We start from the raw sequence: 19,338 nt of genomic DNA on the forward strand, positions 1-19,338 counted from the left end.
ACCCTCTTTTTTTTTTTTTTTTTTTTTTTTTTTTTTGCCAGTCCTAGGCTTAAGCTAAGGGCCTAAGGACTGTCCTTGGATTTTTCTCAAGGCTAGAACTCTACCACTTGAGCCTCAGCACCACTTCTGGCTTTTTCTAAGTATGTGGTACCAAGGAATCGAACCCATGCATGCTAGGCAAGCACTCTACCACTAGGCTAAACTCCCGGCCCTTGACTTCTACTTTGTAAGCCCATTTTCTACTCTTTCCTAACGAAGAGTTATCCTTTCATGTCTTTTATTCCACATCAGAGTCCACTAGTGGACCCATTTCACTGACCTTTTCCTGGAGGCACCTATGAGCCTTCAAAATAACTACTCATATGGGAAAGAAAAATAAAAACAGCCAAGGATATCTGTACTTAGAAGTACATCAGGTAAAAGCCCTTTGATTTAGAATTTTACATTCAGTTATTCACATCATACTTAATAAGTATAGAGGTCTGGGATTATAGATGTATACCACCAGATAAAAGCCACTTGAAAGAAATTATTTTTAATTAAATTGAAATTTAGAAAAATGCAAATTGGTACTTCCTCAAAACAGAAAATCCTTACAATTGGATTCCTAGGATCTGTCTCTTGGGTCATTTGGACTCTTCTAATTCTAATAACAAAGAAAAATTCTGGATAATATACTACTCTCTTCTACTAAAGATCAAAGACTTAAACTCATTCTGACTATTACCTAAGCCTTGGACATGGGGGAAGGGGAGTCTAGGGGGATCATATCTAGTTGATTTGTGAATTATACCTTTTTCATAAGCCTGAGAAGGCAAAATATTGGTAAAGTCTTCACTTGGAAGAGCAGGTTCCGGAATGTTGATGGAACGGAAGGGACTTCCTGGTGCTTGTGCAGGTCCAGCCTGAGTGCCGTGTTCTTCTTTCTGAGTTTTCCTAGGAAAGGGAAATAATGATAAGACCAGTTTAGTTCTTAATAATGATAGATTAGGATGGAATTCAGTTAACAATAACTCAAGAAAATGTCTGAATTATTAGACTGAACGTACATAAATTACTTTTGTTTAAAAAAAAAAAACTAGGCATAGGTGGCTCACACCTGTAATCCTAGTATTTGGAAGACAGAGTAAAAGATGGCAGCTTGAGGCCAGCCTGGATAGAAAATCAGTATGACCTTGGGGAGTGTGGGGGGGGGGAGGGAAATGGGTACCAAGACATGTGAAAGGGTATCAATGTATGTGAATTAATGCACCTTCTATCTGGCAAATATCATGTAACCCTTTTACTAATTACAATAAAAAAAAATCAGTATGACCTCATCTTAAAAATAACAAGCAAACTTCTAGAATAATATTTTCTATGAAAATGATTTCCCACCTGTCATGTTTCTTTGCTTTATGAATAAAGTGCATTTCACACACACACACACACACACACACACACACACACACACACACACACACACAAAACAGGGCTGGGGGCATGGCTTAACTGATAAAGAGGTCCAGACTATAAGCTTATATTCCATACTAGCAATTCCTCTAGTTCAACTTTATTGGTTACCTAAACTGAAGAAAAACTTCAAATATCTACATTAATATCTAATTAAAATTTCTTCCTTATTTTTCTCTTACTGGCATCTCAGTCTCTTTAAAGTTTGCTGTGATAACTATTTTCTTGGGATAATTTATCTTTTTGTTGTTTTTGTTGGGTGTGGGGCTTGAACTCTGGACCTGGGTGTGATCCTTCCCATTTTCTGGTGGTTAATTAGAAATAGGAGTCTCATGAACTTTCGTGCCTGGGCTGGCTTTGAGCTAAGAGCCTCATATCTCAACCTCCTGAGTAGCTAGGGTTATAGGTGTGAACCACTGGCACCTGACAGGATAGTTTATCTTAACAGAACAACCCAAAGTTTCCAGGGAGCTGTGGGTCTACAATTGAAAACCATAACCAATTCTCCAGGGTCACACAAATTTTATTCCTATATTTCTATTTTAAATATGATCATATTATGACAGTAAAGATTATAAATACATAAAGGTGAAATTTTACTGGATTCTACCTGCTTAAGACTATTTTGTATTTGTGGTACTGGAGCTTGAACTTAAGTATGTCATAGCTGAGCACACCCCTGGCCCATGGTCATTTTTGAGATTGCATCTAGGTTGGTTTTTGTTTTGGTTTGGTTTTTGCCAGGACATGATTTTGGGCATGATCTGCCTCTGTTAGACTTCTCATTGTAGCTGAAATAACAGGCCCAGGCCACCACATCTAGCTCTCGGTTTTTATCAAGATTATCGATGTGAGCCAATAGTGCTCAGCTTGATACATTATTTAACATAAACATTTTAATCATAGGATCAAAATAATGGCAGTACTAAAGAAATCTTAGAATAATAATAAAAAGAAACTCACTGAAGGCTACCTGTCCTTAACACAAAAATCATTCTTTTAAAAGCATATGTACTTGTTGTCCAGGCACGATGGCTCATGCCTGTAATCCTAGCTACTCAGGAGGCTGAATCTGAGTATCTCAGTTCAGAGCCAGCCTGGGCACTTAAGTCCGTGAGATTCCTATCTCCAATTAACCACCAGAAAATGGGGAGTGGTGCTGTGGCTCAAGGAATAGAGTGTTAGCCTTGAGCTGAAGAGCTCAGAGACAGTGCTCAGACTGAGTTCAAGTCCCATAACCAACAAAAACAACCCAAAATGTATTTGTTTGTTATTTTATAAGCTTCTATACTTGTATTCAAAAGGTAGGTGTCATTTTATACCATATCATATTAAATGGATTTTTCCATGCAGTATCTTTCATCCATTTATATTAGCCAAGTTTTGTGTTTCCCTTACAACACATGTTGAGCTATACAGTAGAGATAGTGTCGTCTGGACCAGCCACTGTGGATGGCTTAGCCTTGGGTAACTGTAAGATACTCACTTGGCTTTAACTTTTCGAGATTCTCTTCGCTTCTCTTGTTGAAGCTGTTCAATTTTCTGTTGCATTTCCTCCTGTTTGGAGGTGATAGCCTGAATCATTGACATTGCATTGCTCAGCTCTTCCTAAAAAAGAAAAACAAGGATTGCTTAAATTGGGACATAGAATAAAGGTATAGGCACAAAATTTTGTAATCTATTCATTGTTATTTAGCATGTGGTTTTGAATGGAGAAATGAGAAATGAAAATTTTACTTCCATTGTGGTATCTACATCAACACAGAGCTCCAAAAAAGAAATATATAAGATAAATATTTTCTAGGATAGTTAATTTTCTCAGAGAGAAAATTCTTATATTTGGTTGCTATGAGGAAAGGAAAAATTTTTCCTCTTCTTTTAAAAATTAGCATGCTTTTCAAGAGCAGGAAAATAAGAGGCACTGACCTTGAAATAGCTTAGTGAGTTCTTCATCTCAGTAACTTTTTCTTCCATGGAGCATCGGCAGCTTTTAACCTTCTCTTCCAAAGCATATTCTCCATGTTGGATTCGTGACAGCTCCTGCATTGCTTCTGTGAAACCAGTTTTCAGTTCCGAGGCCAGGGCCTGCAACTAAACAATGTATGAAAACGTGATCTCAATTTGCCATAAGTTATTACAAATGGAACCACTGGCTCTATTGTCTTTTCTTTGAGAAACCAGGTTCTTGTAAATCTCTAGCTATTAGTAACTTAAGTTTGGAACACTCTAAGGGGACCTCCAGACCAACATCTGTTTTTGTGCAGTCCTGGGGCTTGAGCTCTACCACTTGAGCCACAATACCACTTCTGGCTTTTTCTATGTATGTGACACCAAGGAACTGAACCAGGGTTTTCATATATGCTAGGCAAGCACTCTACCACTAGACCAAACTCCGAGCCCAAAGATGTTTTCTTTATGTAACACATGTCAAAGTTAATATGTAGAAAAAAAAATAGCATCCATGAAGTTTCCAAGTACTCCTGCAAGCTACATATACTTAGTGTACTTGACAGCGAAAGATAATATCCAAAAACTCTGAATTCTATAAAAGAAGTAAAGGTCATATTCTGCCTGGTTATTATGAGAGAGTAAGAAAATTCAATTATTTCCTTAAGAAGTTAAAAAAAAGATTTATAAAGGTTTCTTTCAAAGAAATAAAAAATGCTTTTGTTTCCCCCTTAAATCCTCAGATATCATCATGGAAAAGAAGTAGTGTGGTTTTGTTTTGTTTTTGCCAGTCCTGGAGCTTGAACTTAGAGCCTAAGTACTGTCCTTGGGCTTTCTCAAGGCTAGTACTCTACCAGTTGAGCCACATAACCACTTCCAGCTTTTTTCTGTGTATGTGGTACCGAGGAATGGAACCCAGAGTACATGCTAGGCAAGCTCTCTACCACTAAGCCAAACTCCTGGCCCAGTAGTGTGTTTTTAATGCTAGAGAATTTGATCCATAAAGAAGACTCAGAAATATCTGCAATGGTAGGAGCTGGCCATGTTGACATGAATCATCTTCAGCAGTCAAGCCAGATCTGTAGGAGTGTATACATCAAATTCCACACTACAAACAGGTGTCAGTTTTGGAGTTAGAAAGAGAATAAATTCTAATTTTATAAGAATGAAGACTTTAGACAAGTCGTTTAACTTTTTGGTTAACATAACAATTAAAATAACTATTTTCTTCAGAATTAAATGAGTAAATGTCAGATGCTTTATAAATAAGGGTACTAAAATGTTTAATTCTTTTCCTCTTTAAGTGGCAAATCAAAAAGTTAAGGAGAATAAGGCTGGTATAGTGAGAACAAAATGCTAGAAAAATGAATGAAACAAAAAAAAGTTAAGCACAAACAAATATGGAACACTTGTAAAGATCACTTTTATTTATGGAACAAATGCACAAAAGAATTTTCAACAAAGAAATTAAATCAAGTATGATAATAACAATAGTAACATTACTTCTTTGACATTTATGACCTTATACTCTAAGTGGAAGGAATCATAACACCATGTCTCCCATCCAGAGATGTTTAAGTTTATTCTCTAATTAAAATACCCACTAAATAAAGATTGAAAACTAAAGCCTATCTCTCTTAGGGAAGTTTCTTCCTATATGTATTTTCTGCACATTTTCAGAGTTAGATTATTGAAGTGGCTTCACATTACAGGGGTACCTTCCATTATGTTTTTTAAGTCTTCCTATTCTCTTGCCTGGGTATCACAGATATTTTCTTTCTAGGACTTCGAATAAGAAAAAATAAGAGGCACCAAGGAGAACATTCTGAAGGAAAGGAAAAAGTAGAACCTAGTGTTTGGAGACCATGAGACAGCATAAGCATGTGCTTTACATTCCAAAAATGTTTTAAAGTAGAATTAGTCTTTGTGATGGATCTTGACACATGTCCTAATTTCGTCATCAATATGGATTGAAGTACCACATCAAATACTTTCATTTTCATTATGTAAATTCATCTGTGAGCAAAATGAAATTGATGGCTATATAAAATCAAAGTAAAAATACACAAATTTCAAAACTGAAGGAAGGAATCTTCATTCCATTGCCCAAGCATTCATTCCAGTGCCCTGACATTTACTTAGTTTTCCTGCCTGGATAAAGAAGGAATTACTCTGACAGAAAAAGGTGTCATGATTATTGCTTCCATAGGTGTCTAGAAGTCAAAAGACAACAGCAGAGTTCTAGAGAAAGAGACTTGCCCTCATCTGTAGAACTTCAGCTCTCAAAAACTTAAAAACAATGTTCTCTAATACCAAGTTACACAGGAACTCTGGGAATTCTGAAACTGTTGGCTTATTTCCACCTCCATCATTTCTGCTGCCTAATGAACAGCTCCACAGCCAATAACAGGACGAGAAGCATGATCACACACACGCGATAACGTAGGTCACCTCTAAGATGCTTAAGGTTCTTACTGTGGAGCTGCTGCAGAATGCTACTAACCTGATCATTGCCTTGAGTGAAAAATACTTGCAAGATGTGGTCTTAACATTCTCTGTTCATCTGACAGCCCATACCCACCCCAAGAATTAGGAACAGGGGTCTACCTTGTTCTCCAGCGAGTTGAACACGTTCCTCATCTCGTTGATTTTTTCATGAAGCTGCTCTAGAGAGATTATGACCCCTCCATTCTGCCGCTGGAGGCGGGCTCCCACTGGAGGCAGGTTCAGGGAAGACTTGAACTTCAAAGCCTAGGATTCCACAGAGTGTATCTTAGGCTCAAAGAAATAGGGGAGAGGGGAAGAGGAAGCCGAATTCTTCCTATTTCCTGCTCTTAATTTCTGCTTCTCAATTTTCTTGCCTTTCTTGGCTTCTTAACTCTTCTTAAGATGAAGTTTAGCAGAGGTCTTCTGATTTTTTTTTTCTCTCTCTCTGTCTCTCTCTGGCCCCAAACTAAAATGTTCATGAGTTTCAACTTGACTTTATTTATCTTTTTAATGGTCTTTCCATTCCCTTCTGCCACATTACCAGTCAGGTGGCTACTAGGAAGCAAATGCAGAGAACTGGGCCTGTGCCTTGGGAGCTCTGTCATGTCCTAAATGTCAAGGTTTGGGACACCTCCACAAGGCATATGAAATTCCTTCAGCACTTGACACTACAGCCCAGGTATTTTGGAGTAGCATGTGATGGCAAGTATGCCCAGGTAACTGCTCTGCTTTCCCAGGAAACCAGGGTCATTTCTGAGGAAACCTGGTTGTTGGATTTTTGGTTTGGGTTTTTTTTTTTTTTCCGTCAACTTCCGTCTTCCAATTTTAGGCTCTTTATTGATTCCCCAGAGATGCAGTGATTTAAAGCACAAAGTGGGCAGTAATGTTGAAATGAAATTTCTGATCCTCTCCTCTACATTCCCTGCAGAAATTCACCCTTAGGGTCATTCTTACAGGGCATTTTTGAAGCTGATATGAAACCTGGTGGCTGAAAAATGTTTCCTTTTTATCTCTGAATACACCCAGGAAAATTTTTTCTGTTAGAAGAAAACATGAAGTGGTCCCCATAGTTTTTCAACTAGAGATTGTTTTGGCACATAGGTATTTTATTAAGTTACTTTCATTACAGAGAAAAAGGATGAAGAAAAATGAGAGTTATCTGACTATTGATTACTTCACTATAACCATTAACATTCACATTTCCTTCTATTTTATTATATCCATGTAAATGCCATGTGTATGGTATTTATAATACAGAAATATTTGGTTCTGCTCCTCATATTTTTTGCCCTTTGATTCTTTTTTTTTGTCTTTTTTGGTATTAGGGACAGAATCCAACATGTTGCACTTGCTAGACAAGCGCTTTGTCACTGAGCTATATCCCAGCCCCTTAGATTCTTTTCATTTGTTTGTTCTTTGCTTTTTTGAGACAGGGTCTTACTATATAATCCAGACTAACCTCAAATTCATGATTCCTAAGTTTTGAGATTACAGATATATGCCACCATGCCTGGCTTGGCCTAAGCTCTCTTCCAACAGGCTTAATTTTTTTCTGAATGTCTATTTTTAATGACTATACAATATTCTATTGTATATAATATTTCAGAATCTACCCACCCATTCATTCTAGTTAAAATTTATGCTTATAACTTTTAAAGATTATAAATTATCATTATCCTTTGTATGTGAACTTTGCATATATTTCCTCAGGATAAGCTTTTTTTGTTGGGGGGGATGGGGGTTCGGTCATGGGACTTGAACTCTGGGCCTGAGCCCTTCCTTCAGTTCAAGGCTACCACCCTACCCTTGAGCCACAGTGCCACTTCCGGTTTTCTGGTGGTTAATTGGAGATAAAGTCTCATGGACTTCAGTGCCCAGGCTGGCTTTGAACCTTGATCCTTAGATCTCAGCTTCCTGAGTAACTTGGATTATAGGCATGAACCAACGCACCCGTCCCTTAGGTTAAGTTTTTAAATATGAAAATACGTTGAGTCTAAAATGTTAGGTAGTATTTGATCCCAAAGGAAATGTACTATATTATACAGAAGTAATATACTCAATTAAATAATAATTATACAAAAATATCTTACCACAGGGCTCAACAAGTTATAGCGATATATTTAAGTCATGTTATATGAAAATATTTTCCGGGTGTGTGGGGGGGAGGGAAACGGGTACCAAGATATGTGAAAGGGTATCAATGTATGTGAATTAATGCACCTTCTATCTGGCAAATATCATGTAACCCTTTTACTAATTACAATAAAAAAATGTAAAAAAAAAAAGAAAATATTTTCCCACAGAGCTCAGAAAGTTTTAAGATTGTGGTTGTGTATTCTTGGAAACATTCTGTATCATCTGTAAAATTTCCTGAATTAGTGGATTTAGAAAAAAAATGTCTTGGCTATTAAGATATATGAAATTTAAATAATAGAAATGGAGGAAGCCATAATGTTTACATTCCCAAGGAGTGAGCCAAAGTCACAGTTGGAGCTCACAATGTTGAGGTGAGGTTGGGCTAGCAATGATTAACATTCATATGTAGCCTTCATCATGGACTTTCCATCTCCCAAATGGAATCAGAGTTTTAAATCCATGTGCAAAATACAGTGATCAAAGATGACATATGACCACCTGATTCTGGAAGAGATATTTCATCCCACAATTATAAAAGAAAGATGTCTAGAGACAAAGAATGAGAGAAGAGGGAAGTGGACTTAAAAAGGGAATATATAAGCTTGCAAACCCAAGAATAGTTGGTGCATCCACAATGAGTTATTTGGTAATTCCATCTTGGGTAAGCTGGACGGTAGCAATTCTCCTGCTGACTTCTGTTACCTTTTTTGGGTACAGTTCCTTCTTGTCACCAAGAAGGCCAAGTCCATCAAAAGGCTATAGGACAGGAAACTACTGCTTTTTAAAACATTTGCCACATTTTAATATTTTCCTGATTTTCTACAATTCATGCACACTTACTAGAACTAAGCATTACCATTTTGTTACCGAGTAGGCAATAAAAATAATACTCCTGACATTAAACATTGCTATTTTATCTTTTTATCCTTCTGTTTATTCACCATTTCTAATTTTTACTTTGGAAGAAACAATTTTTTTTTCCTTGAACTTGACCTGGGCGCCGTCCCTGAGCTCTTCAGCTCAAGGCTACCACCCTGCCCCTGGGCCTGGGCACTGTCCCTGTGCTCTTCAGCTCAAGGCTACTGCCTTACCCTTGAGCCAGGCCCCACTTCCTGTTTTCTAGAGGTAAATTGGAGATAAGAGTCTCAGGTCCTTTGTGTCGGGCTGGCTTTGAACCTTGATCCTCAGATCTCAGCTTCCTGGGTAGCTAGGATTATAGGTGTGAGCCACTGGCTGGAAAATTTTATTCTTTGCCCATTTTCTCCTAGAGTCTTGAAATTTCCCATTTTTATTGATTTCATAACATATCATATTTATATAACATTAAATTTTATAAATATTAGTTGAAAATATCCTTTCAGTTTTGTTATTTACCTTTTTAATCTTGTATAAACTGTGCTGTGGTCTTTATGTTTTTTATTTAGATATTTCATGTACAGAAAAAATACTTGTAAAATTTTTTGTTTTGAATATTTTTTGAGACAGGGACTCATTATGTAATTAGCCCTGGACAGACTTGAGCTCATGATCTTCCTGCCTTCTAAATGATGTATACCATCATTCCTAGCTTAGTTTGATTCTGATATTTAACCTTTTTGTTGGCAGAGGGTGAGGGGAGATGCTTTTCCTGAAGCTTGCACTCAGGGCCTGGGCACTGTACCTGAGGCTGGGGAAAAATTTGCTCAAGGCTGGTACTCCACCACTTGAGCCACAACTGCACTTCTAGCTTTTTGGTGGTTAATTAGGTCTCATGGACATTCCTGCCAAGGCTGGCTTGGAACCATGATCCTCAGATGTCAGCCTCCTCAGTGGTAGGATTACAGGCATAAGCTACCAGTGCCTGGCTTTGATTCTGATATTTAATCCTTTTAACAAATGCTTTGGGATTTATTTTGATTAGAGAATGACAGTTTTCCCAAAACTGTCTGGAGCCAAGTTGGACGACTGCATCAGACCTCTTGGTTTATCTTGCATAAATTTACTCATTTGTTCAACTAATATTTGTTGAATACATATGATATGCCAGGCACTGTCCTGTATGCTGAGAGTACAACACATGAGCAAAATAAACTAAATCCCTGCCCTTAGAGCTTACATTCTAGATGAAGAGACAGGCAGTATTAGAAAAGGCAAATGTGTATAGGATAACACCAGGTAGGGGTGAGATCTGTCAAAGTAAAATCTGGAGATAAAGTATTGCTGAGCCTTCACATTTTGCTTCCGATACTCTCCCTTCTGATAGAGGTAGCATCCTCTTATAGTTAATGCTTCCCTCCTTTCTCTTCCTCTTCTTTGTTACTTGTCCTTTTTCTTCTTTTGGCTAAAAGTTGCTTGGAGTACACAGACTTAGGAAGTGTTCTTTTAAGAGAAGGGTTGGGTTTTCATAGCATCATAGAGGTCATGTAGACCAGCTTCACTTTCACTGCTTCATGTATTCCACTGTGAACAGATGTACTTGGATTTGCAATACAATAAGATAATGAGGCCATCCCTTCTGCAGCTATTTTTAGCCAACATCCAGGGAGTGACCTACATAAAATCTATAATAGATTTAAAATCATACCTGAGTTTAAAGAGTTGCTCACTCCCATTCATCCAAATGCCATACCCAGGTCACACGTGAACACAGGGGAGGTGAGCAAAGAGTAGCATTAGAGGCCTTGGACCAGTGTAGCATCAGATCAACACCAACTGAAAACTCAGGCTGGTCCTGGACAAACTGGAATTGCTTTCCTCATATCCGCTTGTCAAACAACCAACTTGTCCTTATGTGTCTAGTTCAGATCCTTTAGTCATTATATTCCTCCCTCTCAGTCTGTCTGTCTTTCTCTCATGGTTTTATCAATGTTCCCAGTGTAATATTTTCAATAGCCTATCATGTATTTATGCATGAACTATTTATTAAATGTGTTTCCTAGGTTGTAGACATTTTAAAAAAAATCAATGAGTGTTTCATCTGTTTAATTTCTCATTAGGCTAAGTGTTGGAATGCGTATAATAACTATATATCACATGATATTCGTTCTTCTTTATCATGATGATCTAAGACTAGGAACAATGTGATTAGAATGTTTATTTGCCAGTTCTAGGACTTGAACTCAGGGCCTGGGCACTGTCCTTGGAAAGCTAGTGCTCTACTGCTTGAGCCACAGCACCACTTCCAGCTTTCTTTATGTATGTGGTACAATAAATTGAACCCAGAGCTTCAAGCATGCTAGGCAACCACTCTAGTACTAGGCTCATTGCTGACCCAACTTCCATGATTTGTAAGAGTGAGAATTTACTTTAAATTTATAGTCAGAATAAAGAAGCCAAATAAATTCTATTTACAAAGCTACAGCAGCCTGGTAGAACTTTGTTGTAAAGGTTTTTATCTCCCTTGTAATTCAAACAATTCCTGTTATTTTAAATTACTTAATTTTTCCTATTACCATGTTTGACAATTTCCCATTCCTTTTCCAATTATATCTTCCTAAATATGAAATTAAAAAATAGATCTTGTCTTCTCATTTTATCAAAGGATATGCAATTTACTGCTTTATATGAAAGCCTCGGTGATAAGGATGGGATGAAGGGAACAGACAGGAAAAAAAGGATGAAATAAAGGTGATAGTGTGCTGTATTGTATACATTAGATTATGTATTCTCTAATAATTGATTCTCTCAATTGATTGTGGCTCAATGCTAAGAGTGCCTGTCTTGTAAATGGGAGGTTCTAAGTTCAAGCCTCAGTACTGACCCACCCACAATGTTAGTGGTCCTCTTCCCTGCCTACCTCACATTGCATCAGTGCAACAATGTAGATTTTTAGTGTTTTGAGTGCTAAAATAAAAACTCTGTATGTAGAGAACAGTCACCACTATTATATACAGGAGCATTCAAAACAATCCGTTTCTCTTTACCTGGTAGATCTGTGTAGAAGGATTATTCACTGGCATATGTTCATTCTCTCCTGCAGGAGGAAAAAGCTTGTTCAATCAACACAGCTCATTATGTCCCTACTCAACCCTCATTAGACACATGCAGGGAATAAGGGAATTTATAGTATTCTAACCCTGTGCCTGCCTGAGAAGAAATCAGTGACTCTAGAACAAAATGTAAGGTAGTGTTGGTAGATTTTATATCACCATCCTAATGACCAAACTATAGCCAGCCACCTGTTATAACTCCCGTAGTAGAAAACCACGTTCTGTCACAGTGGGGAAATGTCCCCACTGAATTGAATGATTGGACAGCCAGAAGTGAATGTGCAGAAGTATCTCCCTCATGTTCTTGGAGCTGACATTTACCTGAAGGGAGTATTCTATGGTTAGGAAAGCCACTCTACCAGGGATCTGTCTAGTTGTCACTTCCTAATCTCCAGAGGCCTGAATAAATGTCTACTGCTTCTCCTATCTCTCATCTTTGCCAAACTTCTGAGCTTTGTGTCCCAGTCATTGTCCATATCAGATAAGGAAATCTTGCAGGGGCACATATAGGAAGGAATTGTCAATGGAAAATTTCTGGATAAACCACAGGTAGAACAGAAATAGTATTGTCAACACTAGAGATTGGGAGTCACAAGGAAAATACAGAGAACATGTGGACTATAAAAACCATTTGCAGGGGCCAGGAGTTTGATCTAGTGGTAGCGTGCTTGCCTAGCATGCACAAAGACCCAGGTTCAATTGCTCAGTACATAGAAAAGCTGGAAGTGGTGCTGTGGCTCAAATGGCAGAGCTCTAGCCATGAGAAAGCCCAAGGACAGTCCTCAGGCCCTGAGTTCAAGCCCCAGGACTGGCAAAAAAAGGGGGAGTGGGAATTTGGCCTAGTGGTAGAGTGCTTGCCTAGCATGCATGAAGACCCAGGTTCGATTCCTCGGTACCACATATATAGAAAAAATGCCGGAAGTGGTGCTGAGGCTCAAGTGGTAGAGCTCTAGCTCTGAGCGCAAGCCCAGGACTGGCAAAAAAAAAAAATTGCATCATAGGGAGAACAGAGTTTGACCTAGAATGTACCACATTGGTTGGTCATGAAATGAAACAACCCATGGAAAACAATGGTTACTTTCTCATTCATTACTGAATACTGCTCCATTGTTATTTTTTATGAATTAACCAGTTTACCAGTGGAAACTCTGATTGTAAGCCTTTGATTATGTGAGTGTGTATACTGTTCCCTCAAATATATTCATATGAAGAACCAGCAGGACCAGCCTCAGTATTTGAAGTTCATAAGAACATATAACCTCAGCCTAGAATTTGTACTTGTGATGGGCTATTCCTGTAAAAATCCAAGAGTTTGAATACAAAAAATTCCTGCACAAGCTTGAGTAAGGAATATTTATTACCATTGGCCCAACAGTTTCTATAGGAATCAAGATGCCAAAACACAGCCCCAGAGTACCAAGGATTGGTACTCTGTAGTTACAATCTGACTTCTCTATGGCTGCTGCTTCTGTTGTAAATTGGAGATGATCAGAGAACCTACTTATGAGTTTATGTGAAAAACATGAAACATAAAGAGAAAGTGCTCATGCTTCTAGGCCAGCCTTGAAGTTGCTAGATGTCTTATTTGGATGTATATCTTTGCCTTTCTTAGTATGCTATTCTGAGGCAGTCCTAAAGTTATTGCTAAGACAAATAACAATGTAAGTCAAATATATATATATATAGTTTATATATTCCCATTAACAGATATATATAAATACATTATATATATATATTTATATGATCATTATATGTAACAAGTATAATATATAACATTTAAAACATGAACATTTCCTGTCATTATGTGATGATGGGACAATGATGTTAGATAAGACTAATGTATATTTCTTTTTTTAAATTTTATTGTCATTGTGATGTATGGAGGGGTTACAGTTATTTTCATAAGGTAGTGAGTACATTACTTCTTGAACATTCTTACTCCTACACCCATATTTCTTTTTTTTTTTCTTTTGTCAGTCCTGGGGTTTGAACTCAGGGCCTGAGAACTGTCCTTGGGCTTTTTCCTCAAGGCTAGCACTCTGGCACTTGAGCCACAACACCATTTCTAGCTTTTTCTATGTATGTGGTACCGAGGACTTGAACCTAACTCTTTGTGCATGCTAAGCAAGCACTCTACCAGTAGGCCAAACTCCTGGCTCTCTACACCTATATTTCTTGTATTTGAGCTGTAAAACAGTCAAGAAAAAAATCTGACCTTGTTTTGTTTTGGTTTTTTCCATGTTGCCTGCTGCTCCTCCTCCAACTTCCTCTTCAACATTGCATCATTATTGTTCTGGATCAGGCCACGTCTCCTTCCCCACACCTGTCAGCAGAAATAGAGGATCAAGGATAGCACACAGAAGTGGTAGGAAACTCGATGAGCTTCACATGTTATCTTTAAAATATTGAACACAGCAAGCAGTTTATCCATTTTCAGAAAGCTAGAAAAATAAACTGAACAAATATTTAGATTAAAATCCAAAGGTAAATATTTTAATATCTATAGAATTCATTACCCAAAATTATGGTGGCTTATAATATGCTCTATTCCATTTTACTTCTAATCAATTAATTTGAGCTTTTTGACTAGAAGGTTGCAGTTTAGGTAAATTATCTTTTTTTTTGTTTTTGACCAGTCCTGAGCCTTGCACTCAAGGCCTGAGCACTGTCTCAAGGCTAGACTTCTACCACTTGAGCCATAGCACCATTTCTGGCTTTTTTCTATATATGTGGTACTGAGGAATCAAAGCCAGGTCTTTGTGAATGTTAGGCAAGCACTCCCAGCCGGAGTTTAGGTAAATTATCTTATGAAGAAAAACAGATCAGGTGTGAAGACCAAGAGAACTGTTTCTATTACATTAAACTAAGTTTAATGGGCTGGTAAATTCCTTTGCACCCAGGAAATTCTTATCAAATGTGATCATTAGATAGGAAGCTGAAAATTCAGAATGCAATCGTACCAGACATGTTGCCATTGGGCCTCCTTTTATTCACCCAGAATTTTAAGACATTTCTATGTTTGAGGAATTCTCACACCTCATGATCTTCCCACTCCAGAAACTCAGTAACAGCATCTCTTAGCCTCTGTTGCAGCTGAGGCATGATGGACATGGGACATAGGACATGCAACATCAATACGGTCACCCCAAATGTCCTAAAGCCTTAGGAAATGTCCTTAGGAAATGTCCTAAGTTCAATGTTGTAGATATACTTTCTCTTGTTTTCTTTAATTTGGTGTCATTTTCCGGGTGATGTAAAAAGGGCTTACATTGTGTATATTTCTTGTCAAACATTATTACTTCCTCTTTAGATATACTTTCTAACAAATGTAAGAGTTGCTAAGATGGCAAAGGCAGTAAGGAAAGCACATCCCATCATCTGGAACAGACAGCCCCAAGAGACCGAAGTCATTGCTTGTGGAACTTTCTTTTTTCTTTCTTTTCTTTTCTTTCTTTCTTTTCTTTTTTCTTTCTTTTTTTTTTTGTGGGTAATGGGGCTTGATCTCAACCTGGGTGATGTCCCTGAACTCTTCAGCTCAAGGCTATCACTCTACCCTTGAGGCAAGCCCCAATTCCCATTTTCTAGAAGGTAATTGGAGATAAGAATCTCATTCTTTTGTGCCAGGGATGGCTTTGAACCTTGATCCTCAGATCTCTGCCTCCTTAGTAACTAGGATTACAGGCGTGAGCCACTGCTCCCAGCTTTGTAGAACTTTCTTTACCAGAAGTTTTACTGTATGATTTGGGGCACTGTTGCTGATCACATAAACCCTTGCTTGGTTCTTCAGTCTCTTGTCAATTCTGCCCCATATCCTTTCAACAGATTCTTTGGCTGCTAAAATATTTATTTTCTTTTCACAAGAGAGAGTATTGCTTGAAACAACCAAAATACATGCATGCACAAAGACCCAGGTTCAATTGCTCAGTACATAGAAAAAGCTGGAAATGGTGCTATGGCTCAAGTGGTAGAACACTAGCCTTGAGGAAAGCCCAAGGTCAGTGCTCAGGCCCTGAGATCAAGCCTAGGACTGGCAAAAAAAAAATGTACATTATAGTCATGCATCAGTGGCTCACTCCTGTAATCCTAGCTACTCAGAAGGCTAAGATCTGAGTATCGCAGTTCAAAGCCAGCCTGCACACTAAAGCCCATGAAACTCTTACCTGCAATTAACCACCCGAAAACCTGAAGTGGCACTGTGATTTAAGGGGTAGGGTGGTAGCCTTGAGCTGAAGAGCTCAGGGGCAGGGTCCAGGCCCTGAGTTCAAGCCCCACTACCAACAACAAAAAAATATAGTAAATTGCCTAGGCCAAGGTGGAAGGGTGGCTAAGAAGCACAGAGAGCTGTACAGTCTTGTTATTTAATTCTGGTAGTAGTATAAAGGTGTAGAAATGTGTGCAAATTTATTATACATATAATTGGATACTTTTTTGGCAGCACTTGGGTTTAACTCAGAGCCTTGCACTTACCAGGCAGGTGCTTGATTATTTGGGCAATACCCCTAGTACTTTTAGCTTTCAGTTATTTTTCCAACAGGGTCAGGCATTTATGTTCATGCTGTCCTAGACTACAATCCTCCTATTTATGCTTCCCATAGCTGGGTGGACAAGCATGAGCCACCATCCTAACTAAGGGTATATTTTGTTCCTTGTAAATTACACCTCAAAAAGGCCAACTTAAAACTTTCATTCACACACTGACCATTATAATAGCAAAATAACAATTTGTTAGGCACAGAAGGTATACATATGGATTAATAAGCATCAGAAACAGCTACACAGTTATAAATAAATATAAAGAAAGGACCAGCGGGGCACTGGTGGCTCACACCTACAATACTAGCTTACATAGGCTGGGATCGGAAGATTGAGGTTCAAACAGAGCCCAGGCAGAAAAATCTGAGATTCTTATCTCCAAGTCACCACTAAAAAAAGACAAAAGTGAAGCTGTGACTCAAGTGGTGGAGTGTTAGCCTTGAATAGAAAAGCTCAGGAACAGTGTCCAGGCTGTGAGTTCAAGTCCCAGGACACACACACACACACACACCCCAAAAGCCAAGGCCTTGCTCTTTGGAATCTTTCATTCTTTATGGAATCTTGAAAGTTAAGTCTAAATGGAACATTGTCCCTAGTTTCCTGAATACTGCATAGTTAACAGAGCATTACTAAGATAAAAACTTTTAAGAGGTGGGTAGTGGTAGAGTGCTTGCCTAGCATGCATGAAGCACTGTGTTCAATTCCTCGTTACCGCATACATAGAAAAAAGCTAGAAGTGGTGCTGTGGCTCAAGTGGTAGAGCTCTAGGCTTGAGAAAGCTCAAGGACAGTGCTCAAGCCCTGAGCTCAAGGTCCAGGACTAGGAAAAAATAAAAAGAAAGAAAGAAAGAAAGAAAGAAAGAAAGAAAGAAAGAAGCAAAATCAGGGAGAGCCCTCAGGTCCTGAGTTTAAAGCCCCAGGACTTGCAAAAAAAAATTAGAACTTCTTCTCATTAGCAATTGTTAATTTATTTAATATCTGATCAATCCCATTTAAGATCACAGAATTAGACTGTTAGAATTAAAAGGACAGTAAGTAAATAATTTCATCCAATTTCTTTATTTACAGAGGAAGAATTAAGGCCTGGATGCAGGAAGAAAAGCTACCTGCCAGAAGGCTTTGAAATTATTGCTAGAAGTAATTTTATTTACTATTGGAGAAAAAAAATATTGATGCCAGGTGCAGTGGCTCATGCTTGTAATCCTAGCTACTCAGGAGGCAGAGATCTGAGGATCACAGTTCAAAGCCAGCCCAGGCACTAAAGACCGTGAGACTTTTACCTCCAGTTAACTACTAGAAAACTAGAAGTGGCACTGGGGCTCAAGGGGTAGATTCTGGTAGCCTTGAGCTGAAGAGCTCAGGGACAAGACCAAGGCCCAGAGTTCAAGCTCTAGGACTGACCAAAAAAAAAAAATGAAAATCCATACTTTTATGGAATTTTTATTCTTGAGGATTTAATTATCTAATCTATAATGAACTGAAAATAACCAAGCAAAAATAATATATATATATATATCCTAGATAAAATGAAAATATACGTGTTTTCAGAGTTTTAACACCACCAAGTTCATAGATACTCATTTGGCTGTTGATTTCAAGACATAATAGAGAAAATTTGTACTGCTTAGAGGGAAAAAAAGCACACATAATGCCTCTAAGCAAATAAATAATTATGACCATTTGTTAGTATTGTCTGAGAACCTTTTATCACTAGAATGCTCTACATCTTTGTTAATGGAACCAACCTAAGATTTTTTTAATCCATATTTTCCACTTTCCTTAAAAATTTGGATGATTATTATTTTTTTTTTGCCAGTCCTGGGCTTGAGCTCAGGGTCTGAGTACTGTCCTTGGACTTTCTCAAGGCTAGAGCTCTACCACTTGAGCCTCAGCACCACTTCCGGCTTTTTACTATGTATGTGGTACCGAGGAATCGAACCCGGGTCTTCATGCATGCTAGGCAAGCACTTTAACCACTAGGCCAAACTCCTGGCCGATTATTATTTATTATTTACATATTCATTCATTTGCTCAGATCTTGCTTGAATTCATGATCATCCTCCCTTAGTTTCCTGGGTATGCTAATTACATACCATCAAGCATTTTCATCATGCCCATTTGTGCAGAGAACACAAATGTTCCTAAATTCCAACAGATGTTTATTTCTGCTAGTCTATTCTTTTCTCCATCCTCATATAATCACATACTATACAGACCATGCTTGTGTGAGATGGGTTGTCACTGTAGATTCATAAGTAAATTAATTGTTTCATAAGTAAATGCGTAAGTGTTTCTATACCTTACCTTTCTTATTTAATACAAAAGTTAATTTATAGCAATAAATCTAAAAAAAAATTTTTTTGCACCAATCGAAGGGGCTGGAAATCAGAGTCTGGGTATTGTCTCTGAACTTTTATTTGGTGGGGGAGGCAGTCTTGGGCTTGAACTCAGGGCCTGAGCACTGTCCTTGGGCTTTCTCAAGGCTAGAGCTCTACCACTTGAGCCACAGCACCACTTAAGGCTTTTTCTATGTATGTGGTACCAAGGAATTAAACCCAGATCTTTGTGCATGCTAGATAAGTACTCTACCACTAGACCAAACTCCCAGATCGTCCCTAACTTTTTTTGCTCAAAGCTAGCAGTCTACCACTTGAGCCACAAATCTACTTTGGCTTTTTTATATTAAATTGGAATTACGACTCTTGCAGACTTTTCTGCCTGGGCTAGCTTTGAGATGCAATCCTCAGATCTCAACATCCTGACTAACTAGGATTACAGGCATGAGCCACCAGTGCCTGGCTGGAAATTATTCTTAA

At 38.1% G+C, this 19,338-nt stretch overlaps 1 protein-coding gene across 10 annotated transcripts in view; it reads right to left on the bottom strand.

The window, feature by feature from the left end:
* Window positions 1-19,338, bottom strand: part of Arhgef33 (Rho guanine nucleotide exchange factor 33) — a 119,078-nt gene that overhangs the window by 79,575 nt on the left and 20,165 nt on the right. For 8 of the 10 annotated variants that reach the window (XM_090337106.1, XM_090337100.1, XM_090337099.1 and 5 more), the window contains exons 3-7: window positions 14,206-14,313; window positions 11,925-11,974; window positions 3,379-3,543; window positions 2,939-3,060; window positions 794-936 (exon numbers count right to left, since the gene is read on the bottom strand). In XM_090337106.1, coding sequence (XP_090193232.1) covers window positions 794-936; window positions 2,939-3,060; window positions 3,379-3,543; window positions 11,925-11,974; window positions 14,206-14,230 — 505 coding nt within the window. In that variant the 5' untranslated portion in view covers window positions 14,231-14,313. Of the gene's footprint in view, window positions 1-793; window positions 937-2,938; window positions 3,061-3,378; window positions 3,544-6,006; window positions 6,151-11,924; window positions 11,975-14,205; window positions 14,314-19,338 lie in introns of all 10 variants that reach the window. The other 2 variants (XM_090337098.1, XM_090337097.1) reach the window with 1 other exon arrangement.

Source organism: Megascapheus bottae, chromosome 7 (assembly GCF_031878675.1).
Source record: "Megascapheus bottae isolate mThoBot1 chromosome 7, mThoBot2.hap1, whole genome shotgun sequence".
Lineage (NCBI taxonomy): Eukaryota > Metazoa > Chordata > Mammalia > Rodentia > Geomyidae > Megascapheus > Megascapheus bottae.